Source organism: Anabrus simplex, chromosome 1 (assembly GCF_040414725.1).
Source record: "Anabrus simplex isolate iqAnaSimp1 chromosome 1, ASM4041472v1, whole genome shotgun sequence".
In the NCBI taxonomy this organism is placed as follows: Eukaryota; Metazoa; Arthropoda; class Insecta; order Orthoptera; family Tettigoniidae; genus Anabrus; species Anabrus simplex.
Window position 1 is genome coordinate 918228372 of NC_090265.1, and position 18866 is coordinate 918247237.

Consider the following 18866-nt stretch of genomic DNA (forward strand, 5'->3'; position numbering starts at 1 on the left):
GGTATACTTTGCCCAACCTTTGGTCTACGAAGCCTGGAACATGTACGACGTAGCTAACTGACCACAGACCATCATCTCCTCATCCTCGTCCAACCCAGCAACATACCCAATGCAACGATACGTACGGTCTTTTACAGGGTCTAATAAACAAATCAGTCCTTGGAAGCCATCAGGTATGCAACCTTACTACATCCCAGGCAAATGACTGGTAAAAAAATTTTATATGTGGAATTCGAACCTCCTACCTCGAGCACTGTCCACTATCACACATCAGCCCGCTCGCTTGTCATGTGAGCTACTGCGACACTTGACCTACGGCGCCCACTTCCCAGCCTATACAGTACCGTGCTCCCGGTCTGCGTGTCCATCTCCTGTTTTAAAGTACTTGTTTTGCATATCTGTACTCGTTTTATGGGTTCATTCAAGGTATCCATAATAAATTCCTGTGACTATTCCTGCTGTCTTCTAGCCGGTAAACACGCATCTCGTTATATTACCCCAGTTTAGGGAGAGGGACCGATGTCTTTCAGAATTGTAGTAAATGTGAAGGGATGCATAAAACTGGATCACAAGGGGCTGGTGGACCACCTGGTATATCACCGTAGGCACTGCATCAATGTTTCTATTGTACTGTGTTCTTTATTAATACAAGAATATTCAGTGTTTGAATTTAATTTTGTATTCTATGTTATTTAAAGCCCTACAGTTGCTAGAATGAAGAAATTAAAAACTACAGTATCGACATTAGATAATCCGGCAAAATCACTAATCTGGTATGGCCATGGTCCTGAACATACCAGATTAACGAGTGCCTACAGTATTTTTATTAAGATATGCGTGTGCACTAGAAATATGCATTAGCATATATTTCTCAGAACTAGTTATATATACACATTCCTTTAAAACACCCATGAATGTAGGTATTCCTAAGTTGCCAAATGAATTCATGTTTCTATCAAAACAATTCCACAAAAATATTAATCCATTTGTCCAGGGAAGTTTAAAGGGGGTCTTTTACAATAAGACACTCACCTACTCATACCAAAAGCTTTTTCCCACCCATGACAAACTTTTACATGTATTCATACATGGATATTTACATAGCGTAGAACTTCCCTTTCTATGGAAACATGAATACGAATACTTAGCAGATAGACTAGGGTGATTTACCCCATGGCCTACCAAGCGACCGCTGCTCAGCCTGAAGGCCTGCAGATTACGAGGTGTCGTGTGGTCAGCACGACGAATCCTCTCGGCAGTTATTCTTGGTTTTCTAGACCGGGGCCGCCATCTCACTGTCAGATAGCTCCTCAATTGTAATCACATAGGCTGGGTGGACCACGAACCAGTCCTCAGATGCAGGTAAAAATCCCTGACTTGGTCGGGAATCGAACCCGGGGCCTCTGGTTAAGAGGCCTAGGGTGACTTAAGGACTAAAAATATATCAGCATACTGCAACTGTTCATAGCTAGTAAGATGAAAATCTTGATATTAAAGCTGTTCTTGGCCATTTAGCTCTCTATAGAGATTTAAAAAAAAAAAATACAATCCTCAATTCAGGCCAACAAAGAGGTAGGAAGAGAAAAGGAATCCATCACTTTGCTTTTTGTACACTCTTAAGAGTCCCCAATCATAATAGTGAATACTGGCAAAGTAGAGAGGCAGAAATTATAAAGTCACAGATTGATAAGGAATAGACAACATTAGGTTGTGAAATAAATAAAGAATTGGACAGAGATGTTGTTACTGATCTCATAGAGAAGACATGGATGTGTTTTGTACAACGTAAATGATTTAAAAAACACTTATAGATGAAGCAATGTTAAAAGTAATTATATACCTTCCCCCACACAAACTAACTTTTAATCCTGAAGGGAATCTGAAGGTTGCCATTCCATTTCAAGGCATAGTGTAAAAACATAGACAATTTTGGAAGATAGTATTCTTACCGGTAGTCAAAAATTCTGCTGTAGCCTATCGGATTAATACAATTATTTATCCAGGAAAAGAGCACAAATTATTCCGACAATCTGATACGATACTATTCACCACTGATCTGATTTACATTCTGGAAATTAAGTTATGTAGAATTTGTTAATATACATTGCTTAAAGCAGATAGTTAAGAACCAGAGAGCAAGTATTTATTTCATATTATTAGCCTATATTTGAATACTAAAGGCTGAAAATACAAGACAGTCACCGATCAAGTTGGCGCACAGAGGTGAGCTTGCATTTGGGAGATAAGGGGTTTGAATCCCACTGTCGGCAACCTGAGGATTGTTATTCGTGGCTTCCCATTTTGATAACAGTCCTACGATATCATTCAGAATGGTTCCTAGGTGGACAAATAAGCGCTGTATGTGCCTGGCGACCTAATTCTCCCATTATTTCTCCAGCATTATTTGAACCAGGCTCTTTGGTATAAAATCTTGCTTCTAGGGAACTGTATCTATACTAAAAAAATGTCTTTGTGTTAACCCAAATTTAGCTGCAAATATAACCTGTTTACACGATGTTAACGCATGTGAGAATAACTCCAGTCATTGGCCTAATACCTATATTGTGTAAAAAAAGGAAGGGAAAGAGCAGTCATCCAAACAATATTAGTAGCACCCGAATGCTCTCACATGAAGATCTTTTTGCTTATTACTGAAAACAAACAGGACAATACTACTACTGCTACTACTACTACTACTCGCCTACATCTTAATAATGGCATGAAATTAAACATTTACTGGAGCAGAAAATATTTGAGAAACTTCTGCATAGAGATAGAAGTCATCAGCATTTTCTAGCATAGTCAATTTTAGGTCACTTCTGTTTATTTAGGCAGAATGTGACATACAGCATTACCTCTTGTTTACTTGAACTATGAAGTAAACAACAAGTTAATTCAAAGAAAAAAGAAAGTTAGAATAGAACACAGTCTGAAAATCAGCCCCAAATAAGGAAAAACGAATCATAAATGAGCTAATTCAGTATCACTTTCTTAAGATAGCTTCTACAGCTTATGACCAAACAGTACTTCAATAAAGAAATATAGCAAACTGAACACATACCTTCACTTAAACAATCATTCGTCATGTTTATTTCCATTATCCAATTCACCTATTCATCGGCAGATCTTTAGTAAATTCAAAATTCTATAATCCTCTCTATTTAAGTACCGATGCCCACAAGAAGGCTTAGATGCAAGAAGAGTAAATCGTTCTACAGATGAATGAACAGAACCAATCAGAACTTATATTTTTAACCTATGTCCTTTATTGAAGTTTCATATTATGTTTCACACTGAAATAACCACTGTAAATAAAGAAACTATCAAAAGGGGACAGATGGCAACTGCTTGTGTCACCCCTACCAGACATGCAAATTACTCTCGACTCGTGAACTGAGGTTTTTTTTCACACGTAGGCATAGTATATACACAACATTTCAACACACCAATACATCACGCACCTTCATCTACCTCTAAACGCACACCGAACGGCTGTTTGTGGTAAAATATTGATGGAATTTTATCGTAAACAAAACTATCTTGACAAACACAACTTCGCCATTTATTAAAAGGTACTCGGGGAGTCGGAGAACTATACTTCATTTCGATTGGTCGTTTATCTGCGAAAGTTGCCGAACCTGAGCGATGCCGCTGATCACCAGCATGGCATCCTCCTTTTCAGGTTAGTTATGTATTTTGGTTTTAATGAAAGGCGGTTTTCTGCCAGAAAAATAGAAGTAAAGATGTAGAAAATCGTAATTAATATTATTTTACATATAGCTGCACTTCATTGATGATGGACAATACTTGAAATGTCTGCTGATTGGTGGTGTAAAAACTCGTTTTGAGGTTAAGTACAAATGTTTCAGGTATACTAACCAAGTTTACGTTTTCTGGTGCATACTGCCGTTGGGGACACCAATTTCTTTTACCAACATTGAAACTAAATGAAGTTCTACAAGTCAGATATGCAGCAAGAAAGGGAACTAGAGAGAAAAGGAAGAAGAAAGCTCAAAGCGCTAAAGTAGAGAAGAAGATAGAAACTGTACCTTTTTATCTACGAGGTAAAGGGAAGTAAGTTGTGTCATTACGAATATACACCCTGACTAGATCTAGAAAGTAAATTATATGCTGCTTTTACTCTGTTTGTTGACTCTTGCCGATTCAAATTTTCCAATATTTATTTACCTTTATTCATTCTGAACATGCGCCTAGCCGAGGCGATAAAGGGTGCTTGGTTCATCTGAAAGTACATGGGTTCGATTCCCGTCAGAAAGTCGAAAGTTTTTAAGGAACGAGTTTTCCACTTTTGTAGTACTGGTAGCACATGGTCCTGAGGCCTACTTAACCTGCAACAAAAGTGAATACCATGTTAATTCGTGGGAGCAAAGGAGGCCAGGCATAGAGCTAACCACTCTGGCGCATGAGTGGCAGAGTTGCAGAAAGTGGAAACCTTTACCTTCCACTCCACTCTGTGGATTGGGATGCTAGCCTTACTTACACTTAATTTTTCACTCTAATGGTTTAGGCACCACCGATGAATTTGATAATCCTAGCTGCCCAAGTATGAGTTTCAACTCAGAATATATCTGAAATACCCTTTCCTATTCCATACCAGTTGATACTCCAACCTTAAGGACACCTACTAGGTCACTCAGCCATTGCCCATAGCTCATGAACTAGAACATGGCTACAGGAACCCACATGACGAACCAGATGCAATTTTTTCAACCGACTATGCTGTATGGGAATGACAGCTGAGTGGACTCAGGTTATCTAGAAAACAGAGATTAAGTTCATTGGTACAAACAGGTGGGAACCAATGGCAGGAGGGAGTTCAGAACAAGAAATGAAATCGATGGATGAAAGTGTGTGTATAAACAGGCTTTGTGTTAGTGATGTCATGAGGTGAATGGAGGAGGATAAATAGGTTAACACTGTCACATTGGGATGAAACACTGATAATTTCATGGCAAAAAGAAGCCTTAACACTATGCGCCTGCACTATTTGATGTGGCATCATTCCCCTGCAATGGCATGATTTAGATCAGAGTTGCTCAGGTGAGCGCCTGTTAGGGCTGGGCGGGCTTTACGTCACTGCGGTCAGCTTACTTGTTAAGCATACATCAGAATGAAGCGAGGCAAAGGAGGAGTGCCATTTGATTGTGATTATAGAGCTTTCTTCGCACCTTTTTCAACAAAAATTTGCTTGCATTACAGCATACAGAAGGACACTACAATCGCAAGGAAACCTTTTTCTTTTCCTTCAAATATTCATGTGTGATTTATACTGTGTTTGATATTAACAGACATGGTTTTATTTTCCTATATTTACACATTGCAAGAAAACTAACATGTTACAATGTACAGTCACTCAAAAATATAATGATTGCAGGGTATTTTATATTTGTTGCAATTAATATTTTATCAGACAATTTTTATTACAGTATTTTCAGATTCACTTTCAATTTAGATAAAAACCCTGTGGATACCTGTTGAAAAGGCACAATGTTTCGGAAAGAATTACACTATTTATTACCTACGTAAATCACAGATGGATGCAGTGAAAACAATAGACATGGAGGTTACAATCGTGACGTGTCAGAATGAACAAAGAAATCATAGTGTGTAGGTGGCGCTACTTGATGGTGGCTCAGCCAGAGTCATATGAATATATATACATACTCAACACCCCCTCTCGAAGGCTGAACCAGCTTCAGCGTTTCAGTCTTCTGGCACCCGGACACTCTAAGCACTTCCAGTGCTTATCCTTTGGTAGTCCCTTGTTTAATATATCTGCAGGCATCTTCTCAGTTGACAAGTATTCAAGGTGAATGTCCCCAGATGAAAGAACCTCTCATACAAAATGATGTCGCACATCAGTGTGCTTAGTCCGAGAGTGGAAAACAGGATTTCCACCAAGCTTCTGAGCTCCAATATTGTCGTTATATAGCTGTACAGTCGACACATTGTTAATGCCTATCTCCCTTGCTAGTCGTAGTAAGTGCACTGCCTATTTTGAAGCCTCACTCAAGGCCATATATTCAGCCTCTGTTGAGGACAATGCCACTGTCCGTTGTTTCCTGGATTCCCAAGATACGACTCTGCCATACATTGTAAAGGCAAAGCCAGTGTATGACCTGCGATCGTTGATGCATGCAGCCCAATCAGCATCTACATAGCCAGTTAAATTACTGGTATCGCTTCCAAAGGTGATTCCCACATCAGAAGAACCTTCCAGGTACCTCAGTACCCTCTTTGCCACTTTCCAGTGTTCTTTGCCAAAAGAATCATTGTATTGGCTTAAGACACTCACTGCATGACATATGTCTGGACGCGTTACAGTTGATAGATACATAAGTCCACCTATGAGCTCTCTGTAAGGGGGGGGGGCTTCTTACCATCATCCTTTGACCAACTACTTGATCTTGACAGTTTAATTCCAGCTTCAATTGGTGTGGCCACAGGCTTACAATCAGACATTCGAAAGCGATTTAAGATGTCCATAACGTAACCTTTCTGTTTCATGGTTATACCGGATTCGTCTCGAGAAAACTCAATCCCGAGACAGTACTTAACGTCTCCTAGGTCTCTGACCTCAAACGACTTTTGTAGAAATTTGTGGACCTTGTCAGTTTCTCTCGAGTTCCATGATAAAACTGTCTTCAACATAAACTATGGTTAGGAGAGCATCAGCATCAGAACCCTTCACATAGACGCTCGAATTGCCGGACGTTGGTTTGACACTAAGCTTTAGTAGTTGCTCGTTCAAGCGTTGCTGCCAACAGCGGCCAGCCTGCTTCAAGCCATGCAGAGCCCTTTTAATACGGCACACACGATCCTTGTTCAGTATCTTCAGCATCCTCTTGGCTTCACCTATGATCTCGGATGTTGCATTGCTTTCCTGTACGAAGAATTTGAGTATTTCTCTGGTGTAGTTTGGTACCTCCATAAAGATTTCCTCTTCAACAAATCCATTTAAGTATGCAGTTGCTATATCGAATTGTCGGACATACCGTATATTCCATGATGAGCAGTGAGTGCAATAGCCATTCGTATTGAGCTGAGTCGTGCTGCTGGTGCAAATGTTTCAGTATAATCTATACCTGGTCTCTGGGAAAAACCCCTGGTTACGACTCTATCCTTCCTTCTTGTGATCTCACCATTTGCTCCGTACTTATTCCTAAGGACTGCACGACTTCCAATTGTCATCCCATTTTCTGGGGGGTCTACAAGATTCCAGGTCTTGTTTCTTAGAATAGAGACAAATTTATCTGCCATCGCCAGCATCCACTTATTTTTCTCTGGACCTGAAGATGCTATCTGAATTGGAACCTCAGCCAGACATACCGAATCAATTTGTCCTCCACCGCGTTCCTGGTAATGCTTTCAAAGTCTGCCTCATGTGCCCGAATGAATCACTTTAGGTCTTCCTGGAGCATGTGGAGATTGTTGTATTTCTGGTTCATTTTCAAAACCAAGAAATTCTTCTTCTGAACTATCTGGATCTTTGATGCTTTCTGTACGTTGTGTATGTCTAGGAGTTATGTTTACATTGATGAAAGGATCAACCTGCTCTGGCTCTATCCTGGGATGATCTTCATCAAAGCGCTCTGCATTTGGGCGCTGACTTGGAGAAATATCAAGATCGTATTTTTGCTCTTTTCTGTCTCCTTTCAAAAACTTGACATCACGTGAGATTTCCACTCTTCATTCCTGTGGTATCCAAATTCTGAAACCTTTGGCCTGCTCCGCATATCCGAGGAATATGCCCTTTTTTCCTCGAGGGTCGAGTTTCCCTATGTTCGGCGATAGATTTAGGCAGTAGGTTTCACATCCAAATTTTTCGAATTTACAAACATTTGGAACCTTTCCAGTCCAGGCTTCATAAGGAGTTCGCCCACCCAGTTTACTTGTAGGACATCTGTTCCTAATTTAATTCGCTGTTGAAACAGCCTCTGCCCAGAAAGGAGGAGGAAGTCTGGACTGCACTAATAAACATTTGGCCATCTCGACGAGTGTACGGTTTTTCCTTTCCGCTACTCCATTTTGTTCAGGGTTACGAGGAATCGTCAGGCGTTGTAGGATCCCGCAGCTTTTCAACAATGCGTCAAATTGGGAATTCACGTACACCGTACCATTGTCAGACTGCAAAATCTTTATCTTCGTGTTTTTCTGTGTTTTCTGAAGTCCTGAAACTCATTAACGACTTCATTTTTCTGGCGAAGAAACTTCACTTCGCACCATCCAGTCGCATCGTCGACGAATGTGACGAAGTAACACGCGTTTCCATTCGAGGAAACCCTCATTGAGCCACAAATATCAGAATGAATCAATTCCCCTTGTTCCATTCTCCTATCAGACTTCTTCGGAAAAGGGGTACGTGTCATCTTTCCTTGGAGACAGATCTAACATTCAAAATCCTCTTCAGTGTCGATGACTTCTATTCCCTCTATCCTTTTATTTTTCACTGCCTGACGTAGATCCGTTATGTTTAGATGTGCCAGTCCATAATAGACCCTTTGCGTGAGTATTCAGCTCGGGCAATTTTCCCGTGTTCTTCGGTGTACGACCCATTAACAAAATAAAGTCTGTCTTTTCTGTGTGCAACGAATAAAGTACTATCGTTTGCATCTGTAACTCGAGCGGATGTTTCATCAAACACTACGCGGTGACCCCTATCTACGATCTTCTCGACTGAGACTAGATTAGTACGCAGATCAGGTACGTATAATGTATCGCATAGGTTGAAACTTTTATCTCAACCATCAACGTTCATTGACATTGTCACAACACCTTTTGCACTTATTTTCGTTGTAGAGCTGTTCACTAACTTTAAATCGTCAGAAACATCGGATTCTACTTGTGAAAAATAGTCCAGATTTTTATACATGTGCAATGTACAGCCGCTGTCGAGGCACCACACTGTATCTGCGTCGAGTTCAGTTCTGGTGTAATTTATAGCGAGGTAGGCCCTACTTCCTTCGGCCTTGTGAGCATTGTCATGATGATTTTTACTCGATTTGCACTCCTTCGCCTTATGACCTATCTTTTTACGATAGCAAAAAAGAGATGTGGATACTCCTTTTTCGCCTTTATCGACTTTGCTTGTGAGCTTTCTAGAATTCTTGTTCTTGCATTTTCGTTCAACAGTCATACAGTTTTGCATCATGTTGTTCCGATCACTGCTCCTCGCGTCACTTTTCTTCGACAATTTTTATGCATAATACCTCGGGCTTTGGAAGTTCGTCGCGAGATTATATTGCGCACCAAAAGTATTTGAAACTGACTGGCAAGCTATACAGAAGTAATATGGATAACAAATCATCGTTGATTGCCACGTCCATACCACTAAGCTTGTCCACAGCGTCGAAAAATGTCCGCAAATGATCGCGTACATCCCCATCTTCACTCATTCTTTGAAGCAAGATCTGCTTTAATAATGTTGCTTTCCGACCTGGCCCCTTCGATTGGTACATCAACTCTAGTTTTAGCCACAGTTTGCGCAAAGTATCACAATCTTTTACCTATTTCAATTCCGAGGGTTGAATCGCCAAGATGATATCTGACATTGCTTCATTGTCACGTTCTTCCCATTCTGTAATAGCGGCCGCGTTCTCACTAACCGGTTCAGGCTTAACCTTTATCCCAGCTATGTACGCCCACGTACGATTTTTTACTAACACAGCCTTCATGTGAATTTTCCACGTGTCAAAGTTGTCCTTTGACAACGTCTCGATGCACACCTTACTTGAAGTGTTCATCTTCACACACTATTTCTTCGCAGAAGACACTTCGCTAAATGTTTAACTCAGTCTCGCCAACTGTGCGCAACACAATGTTTTCACGTGTCTATTTTTCAGTATATTTTATCACTACACATTTAATAATTTTCCAAACGCGCATCCTGGGCCCGTAACCTGTTGAAAAGGCACGATGTTTCGGAAAGTAATAAGTTCAGCACAGTTTATATTAGAATGACACTATTTATTACACACGTAAATCACAGATGGATGCAGTTAAAACAGTAGACATGCAGGTTACAATTGTGATGCGTCAGAATGGACAAAGAAACCGTAGTGTGTAGGTGGTGCTACTTGATGGTAGCTCAGCCAGAGTCATATGAATATATATATATATATATACTCAACAATTTCTTTGAGCGACTGTAGAAAGATAGTGGGTTGAAGCGTGCAAGCTATGATTTACAATTTCTTAGATGGGAATGACAGATTTTCCACTAGAAAAGTTAAATCCCTGTTATCCATTCAGTAAAAAGTCATACTTAATTCAAAAACTTCAGAAAATAATATTTAAAATCCATCTTCAACCATTTTCATTCGAACATCCTGTTCATCATCATCATCATCATGCAAATGAGCTTGTTACGCTTTGTAGTGGCGTTCGACATTATATCATTTCAATGTAACTAAGTGACCTCATAGAAGGCATTTTGCATGGTGGTCCACTGCTATCAAATATAAAATGGAAAAAAAAAAAAAAAAAAAAAAAAAAAAAATCTTCCCATCTTCTCTGCATAGAGATTCGGCAAGGCCCTTTCTTATTCATTAGTTTCTGCCACCATTTTGAAGTTAGGTATCGGTGCATTCCAAGTCTGACTGGCAGGTCTTTGCCTGGCACTAGCCATCATGGCCTGTGACGTAACCGCAACATCAGTGTGGCTGAATAACACGCCCACCCACCCGCTTACAACACTGTGTGCCTGCGGGATGAAACGTTGAGCTGGAACATCTTTGACTTAGACTCTCAGGATAGTTCTGGTAATTTTTGCTATTTGGCCTAATTATTTATATTTTTATACATATTCTAGAAAAACCACTCTATCCCATGAAATTCCTCAACTGTCACATCAGAGTCTAGGTGAGTGCATGTGTTAATGAAACATTGTCCCTAGGAATCACTACCATTTACCAATGCAAGATAATGAAATCTATCAGTAGAAAGAAAAACCGACAGCATTCTAAGGCAACAGCCAAATTGATAACTTGACTAGTTTTTGTGCAGTTTAATTTGAAAGTTTGTGGTGGTAACTTATTACTAACTTCTGGTGTTCACACATGCTTGCAAAGTTTGGTAGTAATATTACTACTGGTGGGTGCATAGTGTTAAGAGCTTGATTATTTTTAATATTATCATGATGTGAAGCTTGTTTTCATATTTTGTTGATCAATTATATTTTTTATCATGGTGTAGTTCTGCATTTAGGAATGTTTTGTTGCTTCTGTTACCATTTCTGCAGTATAGATTAACTCACAGTCCAGGTCTTCAGCTCCAGATGTGAAATATGTTATCTTGTCTGACTTGTGAAAGACAAACTTTATCTCTTCTGCCGATAAGGTATGTATGTATGGAACTTGTGGCTGTGAACATACCAGCATAAGTGAAGAGAGGTACATGGAGCTTTTGTAGATTAATGAAACATATAACAACTAACTCATGTAAGACATATCGTTCTAAATCTCTCATAGTAAACATAATACAATAAGATGATGTACAATATTATAGGGAAGGATCCACCTTTCAATACTCCGTAGTAAAAAGTAGTTACAACCTGTTTATTGGGACCGGTTTCAACACATTTCAAGTGTCATCATCAGCCAATTAGCGAAGATCTTAAAACAACTAATATATTGAACACAGGCAAAATATTAACATTGTATCATATTGTAGCAATTCAGTTAATGTTCAAAACATTAGTTGTTTTAAGATCTTCGCTAATTGGCTGATGATGACACTTGAAATGTGTTGAAACCGTTCCCAATAAACAGGTTGTAACTACTTTTTACTACGGAGTATTGAAAGGTGGATCCTTCCCTATAATATTGTACATCTTCTTATTTCTCTATTCAATACGGAACAATCATGAAGTTTTTAACTTTAAAACATAATACAATATGTAGATCTTCAGATACAACTGTTTGATGTAACTCAACTATTACCTGTAACAGCAGATAGATCAGGTAGCCAACAAATTATGGAAATATGGGTTATGGATTTGGGTCACTTATGTGTCAGCATGCATTCAGGAGATAGTGGATTCGAACCCCACTGTCAGCAGCCCTGAAGATGGTTTTCCGTAGTTCCTCATTTTCACAACAAGCAGGTGCTGGGGCTGTGCCTTAATCAAGGCTATGGTCACTTCCTTCCTAGTCCTAGCCCTTTGCTGACCCATGTTGCCATAAGACTTGTCTGTGTCAGAGCGATGTAAAATACATATCTTTCTCTAGAATGATGATTTATGTCTGTCTGAAAGTACACTCATGCTCAGAAATGAGGGATAAGGCCGATACATGGTGAAACAACGCGATGGTGGGCGGTTTGCAGTTTTAAATCACCTCGGGGTATGACCATATGATGCATTTGACCTGCGGTCGTCGCATGGTGGTGCTGGCAGCAGTCCAAATACGCAGAGGTGTGTTGGTGAATGTCAGAGTACGGTGCAGCGAGTAAGTGTGCAGATGTTTTCAGACGTGCTAATGGTGACTGTGTAGTGAAAATGGCTCAACGAACACACATTGATGACGTTATGAGGGGTAGAATAATAGGGCGACTGGAGGCTGATCAAACACAGCAGGTCGTAGCACGGGCCCTCCGTGTTCCACAAAGTGTGATCTCAAGATTATGGCAACGATTCCAGCAGACAGGAAACGTGTCCACGCGCTACAGAACTGGACATCCGCAGTGTAAAACACCACAAGAAGATCGATATCTCACCATCAGTGCCCGCAGACGGCCACGGAGTACTGCAGGTAGCTTTGCTCAGGACATTGGCACAGCCACTGGAACAGTTGTCTCCAGACACGCCGTCTACAGACGACTGAACAGACATGGTTTATTCGCCCGAAGACCTGCAAGGTGCATTCCACTGACCCCTATTCACAGCAGAGCCCGTAAAGCTTGGTGTCAAGAACACAGTACATGGTCATTGGAACAGTGGTCCCAGGTTATGTTCACGGACGAGTTTAAGTATAGTCTGAACAGTGATTGTCACCGGGTTCTCATCTGGCGTGAACCAGGAACCAGATACCAACCCCGTAATGTCCTTGAAAGGGACCTGTATGGAGGTAGGGGTTTGATGGTGTGGGGTGGGATCATGATTGGTGCACGTACACCCATGCGTGTCTGTGACAGAGGAACTGTAACAGTTCAAGTGTATTGGGACGTCATTTTGCACCAGTATGTCCGCCTTTTCAGGTGTGCAGTAGGTCCCACCTTCCTCCTGATGGATGATAACGCACGGCCCCACCGAGCTGCCATCGTGGAGGAGTACCGTGAAAAAGAATATATCTGACGAATGGATTGGCTTGCCTGTTCTCCAGATCTAAACCCCATCGACGTATCGCTGCACGTCTTCAAACCCCTAGGACACTTCAGGAGCTCCGACAGGCACTGGTGCAAGAATGGGAGGCTATACCCCAGCAGCTGCTCGACCACCTGATCCAGAGTATGCCAACCCGTTGTGTGGCCTGTGTACGTGTGCATGGTGATCATATCCCATACTGATGTCGGGGTACATACGCAGGAAACAGTGGCGTTTTGTAGCACGTGTGTTTTGGGACGGTTTTCTCAACTTATCACCAATACCGTGGACTTACAGATATGTTTCGTTTGTGTTCACTATGTGCCTATGCTATTAGCGCCTGTTTTGTATAGTGCCACGTTGTGTGGCACCACAATTTGCAATTATCCTTAATTTATGAGCGTGAATGTAGATCATTCCAATTATACCACAGAAATCATATATTAAAAGAAACACAGATGCGGCTGTCATGTGGTTTCTCATTTACACACGAGGCAGATGCTTGGGTTGTACTTTAATTCTGGACATCAGAAGTGAAGTATCTTTAAGTGGCATTTCACTAACTTTACAGGAGAGCAGAAAGAAGCTACTGAAGTGCATATTTTCCAACTTTAAGGCAGCTCATATCAACAGTTCTAACCATGGCATATTGTCATAAGAGCCAATACGATGAGGAGTGCTGTGGACGGCAAAAGGTTGAACTGTTGTATGATCACTTTTCACTGTTTATTGCTGGTTTCTCCTTGTGCATACGGTAGTATCACATAGCTTATCTTAATTCCTGCCAAACATACATATACAATAGTGTATCCTTAAGGAGACATGACCAAAATAAGTCACATACGGTATAAGTTAAACCTCAAAATTGTCGGTTTTGCATTTACGATAGTTTACCTGTGGCGTCCAGAATTAAAGCCTCTCCAATCCTGACTCTTTTGTGTTCTTGCATCGCTTAAAGTCTTCCATATGTTAGTGGAATATTAAACCATTAGCATTAAAAAGAAAACAGATGGCAGCATTTCTTGAGTTATTCTGATCTTTCATGTACTAAGCAATACAATTAGCAGATTGTTAGCTTCTTTGAGTATCTTTCTATACACCTCAGACAGTATGTTATTTTGGAGTGATTTACAAAACTAGCAACATGTCTTATTATTCTATTCTTAGAGACCGAGCTCGATAGCTGCAGTCGCTTAAGTGCGGCCAGTATCCAGCATTCGGGAGATAGTGGGTTCGAACCCCACTGTCGGCAGCCCTGAAGATGGTTTTCCGTGGTTTCCCATTTTCACACCAGGCAAATGCTGGGGCTGTACCTTAATTAAGGCCACAGCCACTTCCTTCCCACTCCTAGCCCTTTCATGTCCCATCTTCGCCATAAGACCTATCTGTGTCGGTGCGACATAAAGCCAGTAGCAAAAAAAAAAAGCTCTTCTTAGAGAGTGGTAAATTTTCTGACCATTTCACTGCATTGTGGATGCAATTCTCTTATTCCTTACAGTGGTAATAATTCCTGTGAATCTTCCAGGTGGTGGTATAATTTTTTCCCTACATCATATGATGTCAATATGTTGTTTGAGTCATCAGTCCATAGACTGTTTTGATGCATCCCTTCCATGTCAACCAACTATGCTAATCTTTTCATTTCAATGTAAATAAATTCACAAATACATCTGTATTTATTTTTTAAGGTTGAAAGTACCAACCACTAAACGTCGCATTGAAGACTTCTGGAAATCAGATCCTGTTGACAATGTGTGGATTGGGAAGTACCACAAATGGAGAATATACAGCTTTGCAGAGGCTGTGGAATGCCATAGAGAGACACATCATCCAACCATATACAATGTGCCTGACGCTCCTCTCAATGCATTCATAGAACTTGACATGAGGGCTCCAAAGAAGGTGAGCTGTCCATTTACATATTTTGTACCATATTTGGGCAGAAGGTAGTAATAGAAATTTAATTTGTATCATATTGGATATATCTAACAACTTTTCAAAGTATCTTTAACTATATTGAAAAAGATTGGATACTGTTTGAATTCTTAAGACCAGTGTTGCCAGAGTCTCTTATTTTATGGGACAGTTACCGTATTTGTGCAAATTGTCCCATGTACCAGGTAGTTCCTATCTGGGATGGTAGATGTCCCATATTTTGCCCTATTTTGAACTTTGAAAGAAATACACTCATGTTTCCACATCCCCAAAATACCAGCAGCTTTATTTCTTTCAAAGAGGACAGATTTCTTCACTCTGGTTTATTTCTCTGAGGTGAGAGTTTGTTGCCTGGGACAGTCGGAGCCCACCTCATGCTCGTCCTGTTTGATTGATTTCCATCACAGTGTAAAGTTGTGTTCTCATAGCTTGTGAAGTGAAGTGAATACATGGTTTCTTTGTGAGAAATTAAATAAAATATATGTCCAAAAAATTGAATTACAAAAATTGAGAGCTGTTCAGAGGAATGAAAAATATATTGAAACTGAGTGACCTTGTATGACCATGAAATAATATCCATAAATGTATATTTATTAATGAATTAATAAGTTTTCTTATGATGTCAGTGTGTTGTTTGAGTCATAAGTCCATAGACTGGTTTGATGCAGTCGTCCATGCCAACCTACTATGCTAATCTTTTCATTTCTACATAACTACTACATCCTACCTCTACTCTGATCTGTTTGTCGTATTCATATACCTGTACCATTTCACCGCCTACACTTCCCTCAGAAACTTACTGAACAAGCCCTGAGTGCTTTAAGATGTGTCCTATCATTCTCTCTCTTCTCGTCAAATTTAGCCAAATTAATCACCTCTCACTAATTTGATTATCTCTTAATTCGTGATTCGATCTATCCATCTCACCATCAGCATTCTTTGGTAACATTTCAAAAGCTATTCTCTTTCTCTCTGAGCTAGTTATCATCCATGATTCACTTCCATACAATGCCACGCTCCAGACGAAAGTCATAAAGACATCTAATTCTTATATCACTTTGAAGTGAGCAAATTTCTTTTCTTAAGAAAGACCTTCCTTGCTTGTGCTAGTCTGCATATTATATCCTCTTTATTTCTGCCAACGTTAGTTTTATAACCCAAGTAACAATATTCATCTACTTCCTTGAAGACTTCATTCCCTAATGTAATATTTACCACATTGTTTGCCTTTGTTCAACTGCACTCCTTTACTTTTGTTTTGGACTTACTTCTTACTTATTTTCATCTTGTACTCCTCCTCCAAGACTGCCCATACCATTGAGAAATTTCTCCAGATCTTCTGCAGTCTCAGATAGAATAACGATATCATCAGCAAATCTCAAGATTTTGATTTCTTCTCCTTGGATTGCGATTCCCTTTCCAATTTCCTCTTTGTTTTCCTTTACCACCTGTTCTATATAAACATTGGAAAGGTGGGGAGACAAACTGCAGATTTGCCTCATTCCTTTCTGGATTGCACTATCTTTATCAAAGCCCTCAATTCTTATCACTGCAGACTGATTTTCATACTGGTTCTAGATAACTCTTTGTTCTTGGTATTTGATTCCGATCACCTTCAAAATCTCAAAGAGCTTGGTCCAATCAACATTATCAAATGCCTCTTCTAGAAGCTGAGGTGTTACGTGCTTTGGAGAACAGTGTACGTGAGTTTAGTGGTGTACATGCTGAACAGTCCGGGGCTGATGACTTCAGATGTTAGGCCCCTTTAAACAACAAGCAGCAAGCTGAACAATCTGGATGGTTTTGTAAATAAGTGTACTGCGTACACAGGGATGCTTTACGATCTAAGAGGGGAAAGGTCAGGCTGAAAAGGTTGTTTTGCATTTGTTCGAGGAGAAGCTGAATGTAGGTTGTTACATTTACCTGGACAATTATTACAATAGCTTTACCTTAGGTAAAACTCTCGTGGACCTTAAAACGCGTTGCACTAGGACACTGCGGTTGAGTAGAAGGAATGCGCCAAATGAAGTTGTATCTGCAAAACTGGAAAGAGGCACAAATATTGCTCGGTATTCTCAAGGCATGATAATCAGAAAGTGGAAAGACAGAAGAAATGTTAGTTATATATCCACTGAATTTATGAATACAGTTGTGGAAGTACCAAATAAATACCAGGAAATAAAGTCAAAATTGCCAATTGTACAGTCATATATAATGTTACAGTACTTGCACAATCATTTATAGAAGATTATTAAATTAAGATTCAGTAAGCTGCGTATATTATCTTTACAGCAGTGGCCATATTGGTAACAAAGAACAAACGTAGAAACATCTCTCTTAAGAGCACAGTTATATAAATAAAATGAAATAAATCTACAAATTTTGACATTCAGATTTTATACTATGAACAGTTCTTATCAAAACAAGAAATTTTGAAAATGTAAAATCAAAGTTATTGTCTATGCACTTTAATAAATGCTGTGCACATTCTCTGCAGTGGGGAATGTTTATGGTCAATAGAAAAGTTGCTTTAGGCGTAAGCGAGATGTTTTCACATTAAAATGAAACTGTTCAAGCAAAACACTATTGCCGAATATGCCTTTCACACATTTGTATAGAAAAACCAACTGCAATATTTCTCTTCATTTCTTTAAGGAAACAAAATTAAATTCACATAGGAGGTTACTATATGATATTGTATCCAAATAAGAACAACAGTCCTAATCTGAAAAATTTGTTTTGCATTCTCTCCAGTTTGTCATTGTCAGTATGTGATTTATAATACGGCATCCAAACTAGAGAAGCATATTTCAGATGACTTTTTAATAAGGAATTAAAAGGAGTTGAAATTGAGATCGGGTCTTGTAAATCTTTGCTATTTTTTATAATAAACTATAGTAGTTTATATGTATCATTACAAATTTTGTCAATATGCAAATTAAATGAATGATTTCATGTTAAAGTAACACCTAGATCCCTCATGGCATTTACCCTTTTTAACTTTTCATTATTCAACTTTTATTTGAAGTGGATCTTATTGCTTATTCTAGAAAAAGACATTACAGAGCACTTAAAAGGTTGTTTTCTGTTCCCCAATTATTGAGGCAACTCAAATCTGCTTGTAGCTGAAGTGCATCATTATAGTTACTAATTTCTTTGAACAACTTATCATCTGCAAACAACAAACAATTAGAGAACTGTACAACATCTGGCAAATCATTTATAAATACCAGGAAAAACGGTGGACCCAAATTGTAACTCTGAGGCACACCAGAATTAACATTGAAAACATGGAACTTAGCCTGATTATAAGAAACAAAGTGTTTTCTGCAAGAAAGATATGAGGCAGTTAGTTTTAATATTTATTGTGAAAAGCCCAATGCTGACAATTTACAAAGAACTATATCATGATCCAATTTATCAAATGCCTTGGAAAAGTCCGAATATATCATGTCAACTTGGAAACGTCTGTCCATTGTATTAAGAACACTCTGAACAATGTTAATCAGGTTAGTAGAAGTTGATCGCTGAGTAGAAAAGGACTTTTTATTAGGAATCCACCTAATCAACACTATATAACACTGCACACAATATCTTATCCTAACTCATA

At 39.4% G+C, this 18866-nt stretch overlaps 2 protein-coding genes across 2 annotated transcripts in view; one reads left to right on the plus strand and one right to left on the minus strand.

The window, feature by feature from the left end:
- The window catches only part of LOC136874858 (CCR4-NOT transcription complex subunit 6-like), a 215512-nt gene extending 212358 nt beyond the window's left edge, over positions 1–3154 (minus strand). Inside the window, exon 1 of the mRNA XM_067148544.2 lies at positions 3062–3154. Within this exon, the coding sequence (XP_067004645.1) occupies positions 3062–3098 (37 nt within the window). The 5' untranslated portion in view covers positions 3099–3154. The remainder of the gene's footprint in view (positions 1–3061) is intronic.
- A 404-nt stretch (positions 3155–3558) lies between these two features.
- The window catches only part of mRpL1 (mitochondrial ribosomal protein L1), a 51134-nt gene continuing 35826 nt past the window's right edge, over positions 3559–18866 (plus strand). The window contains exons 1-3 of the mRNA XM_067148557.2: positions 3559–3682; positions 3870–4074; positions 15010–15223. Of these exons, the coding sequence (XP_067004658.1) occupies positions 3646–3682; positions 3870–4074; positions 15010–15223 (456 nt within the window). The 5' untranslated portion in view covers positions 3559–3645. The remainder of the gene's footprint in view (positions 3683–3869; positions 4075–15009; positions 15224–18866) is intronic.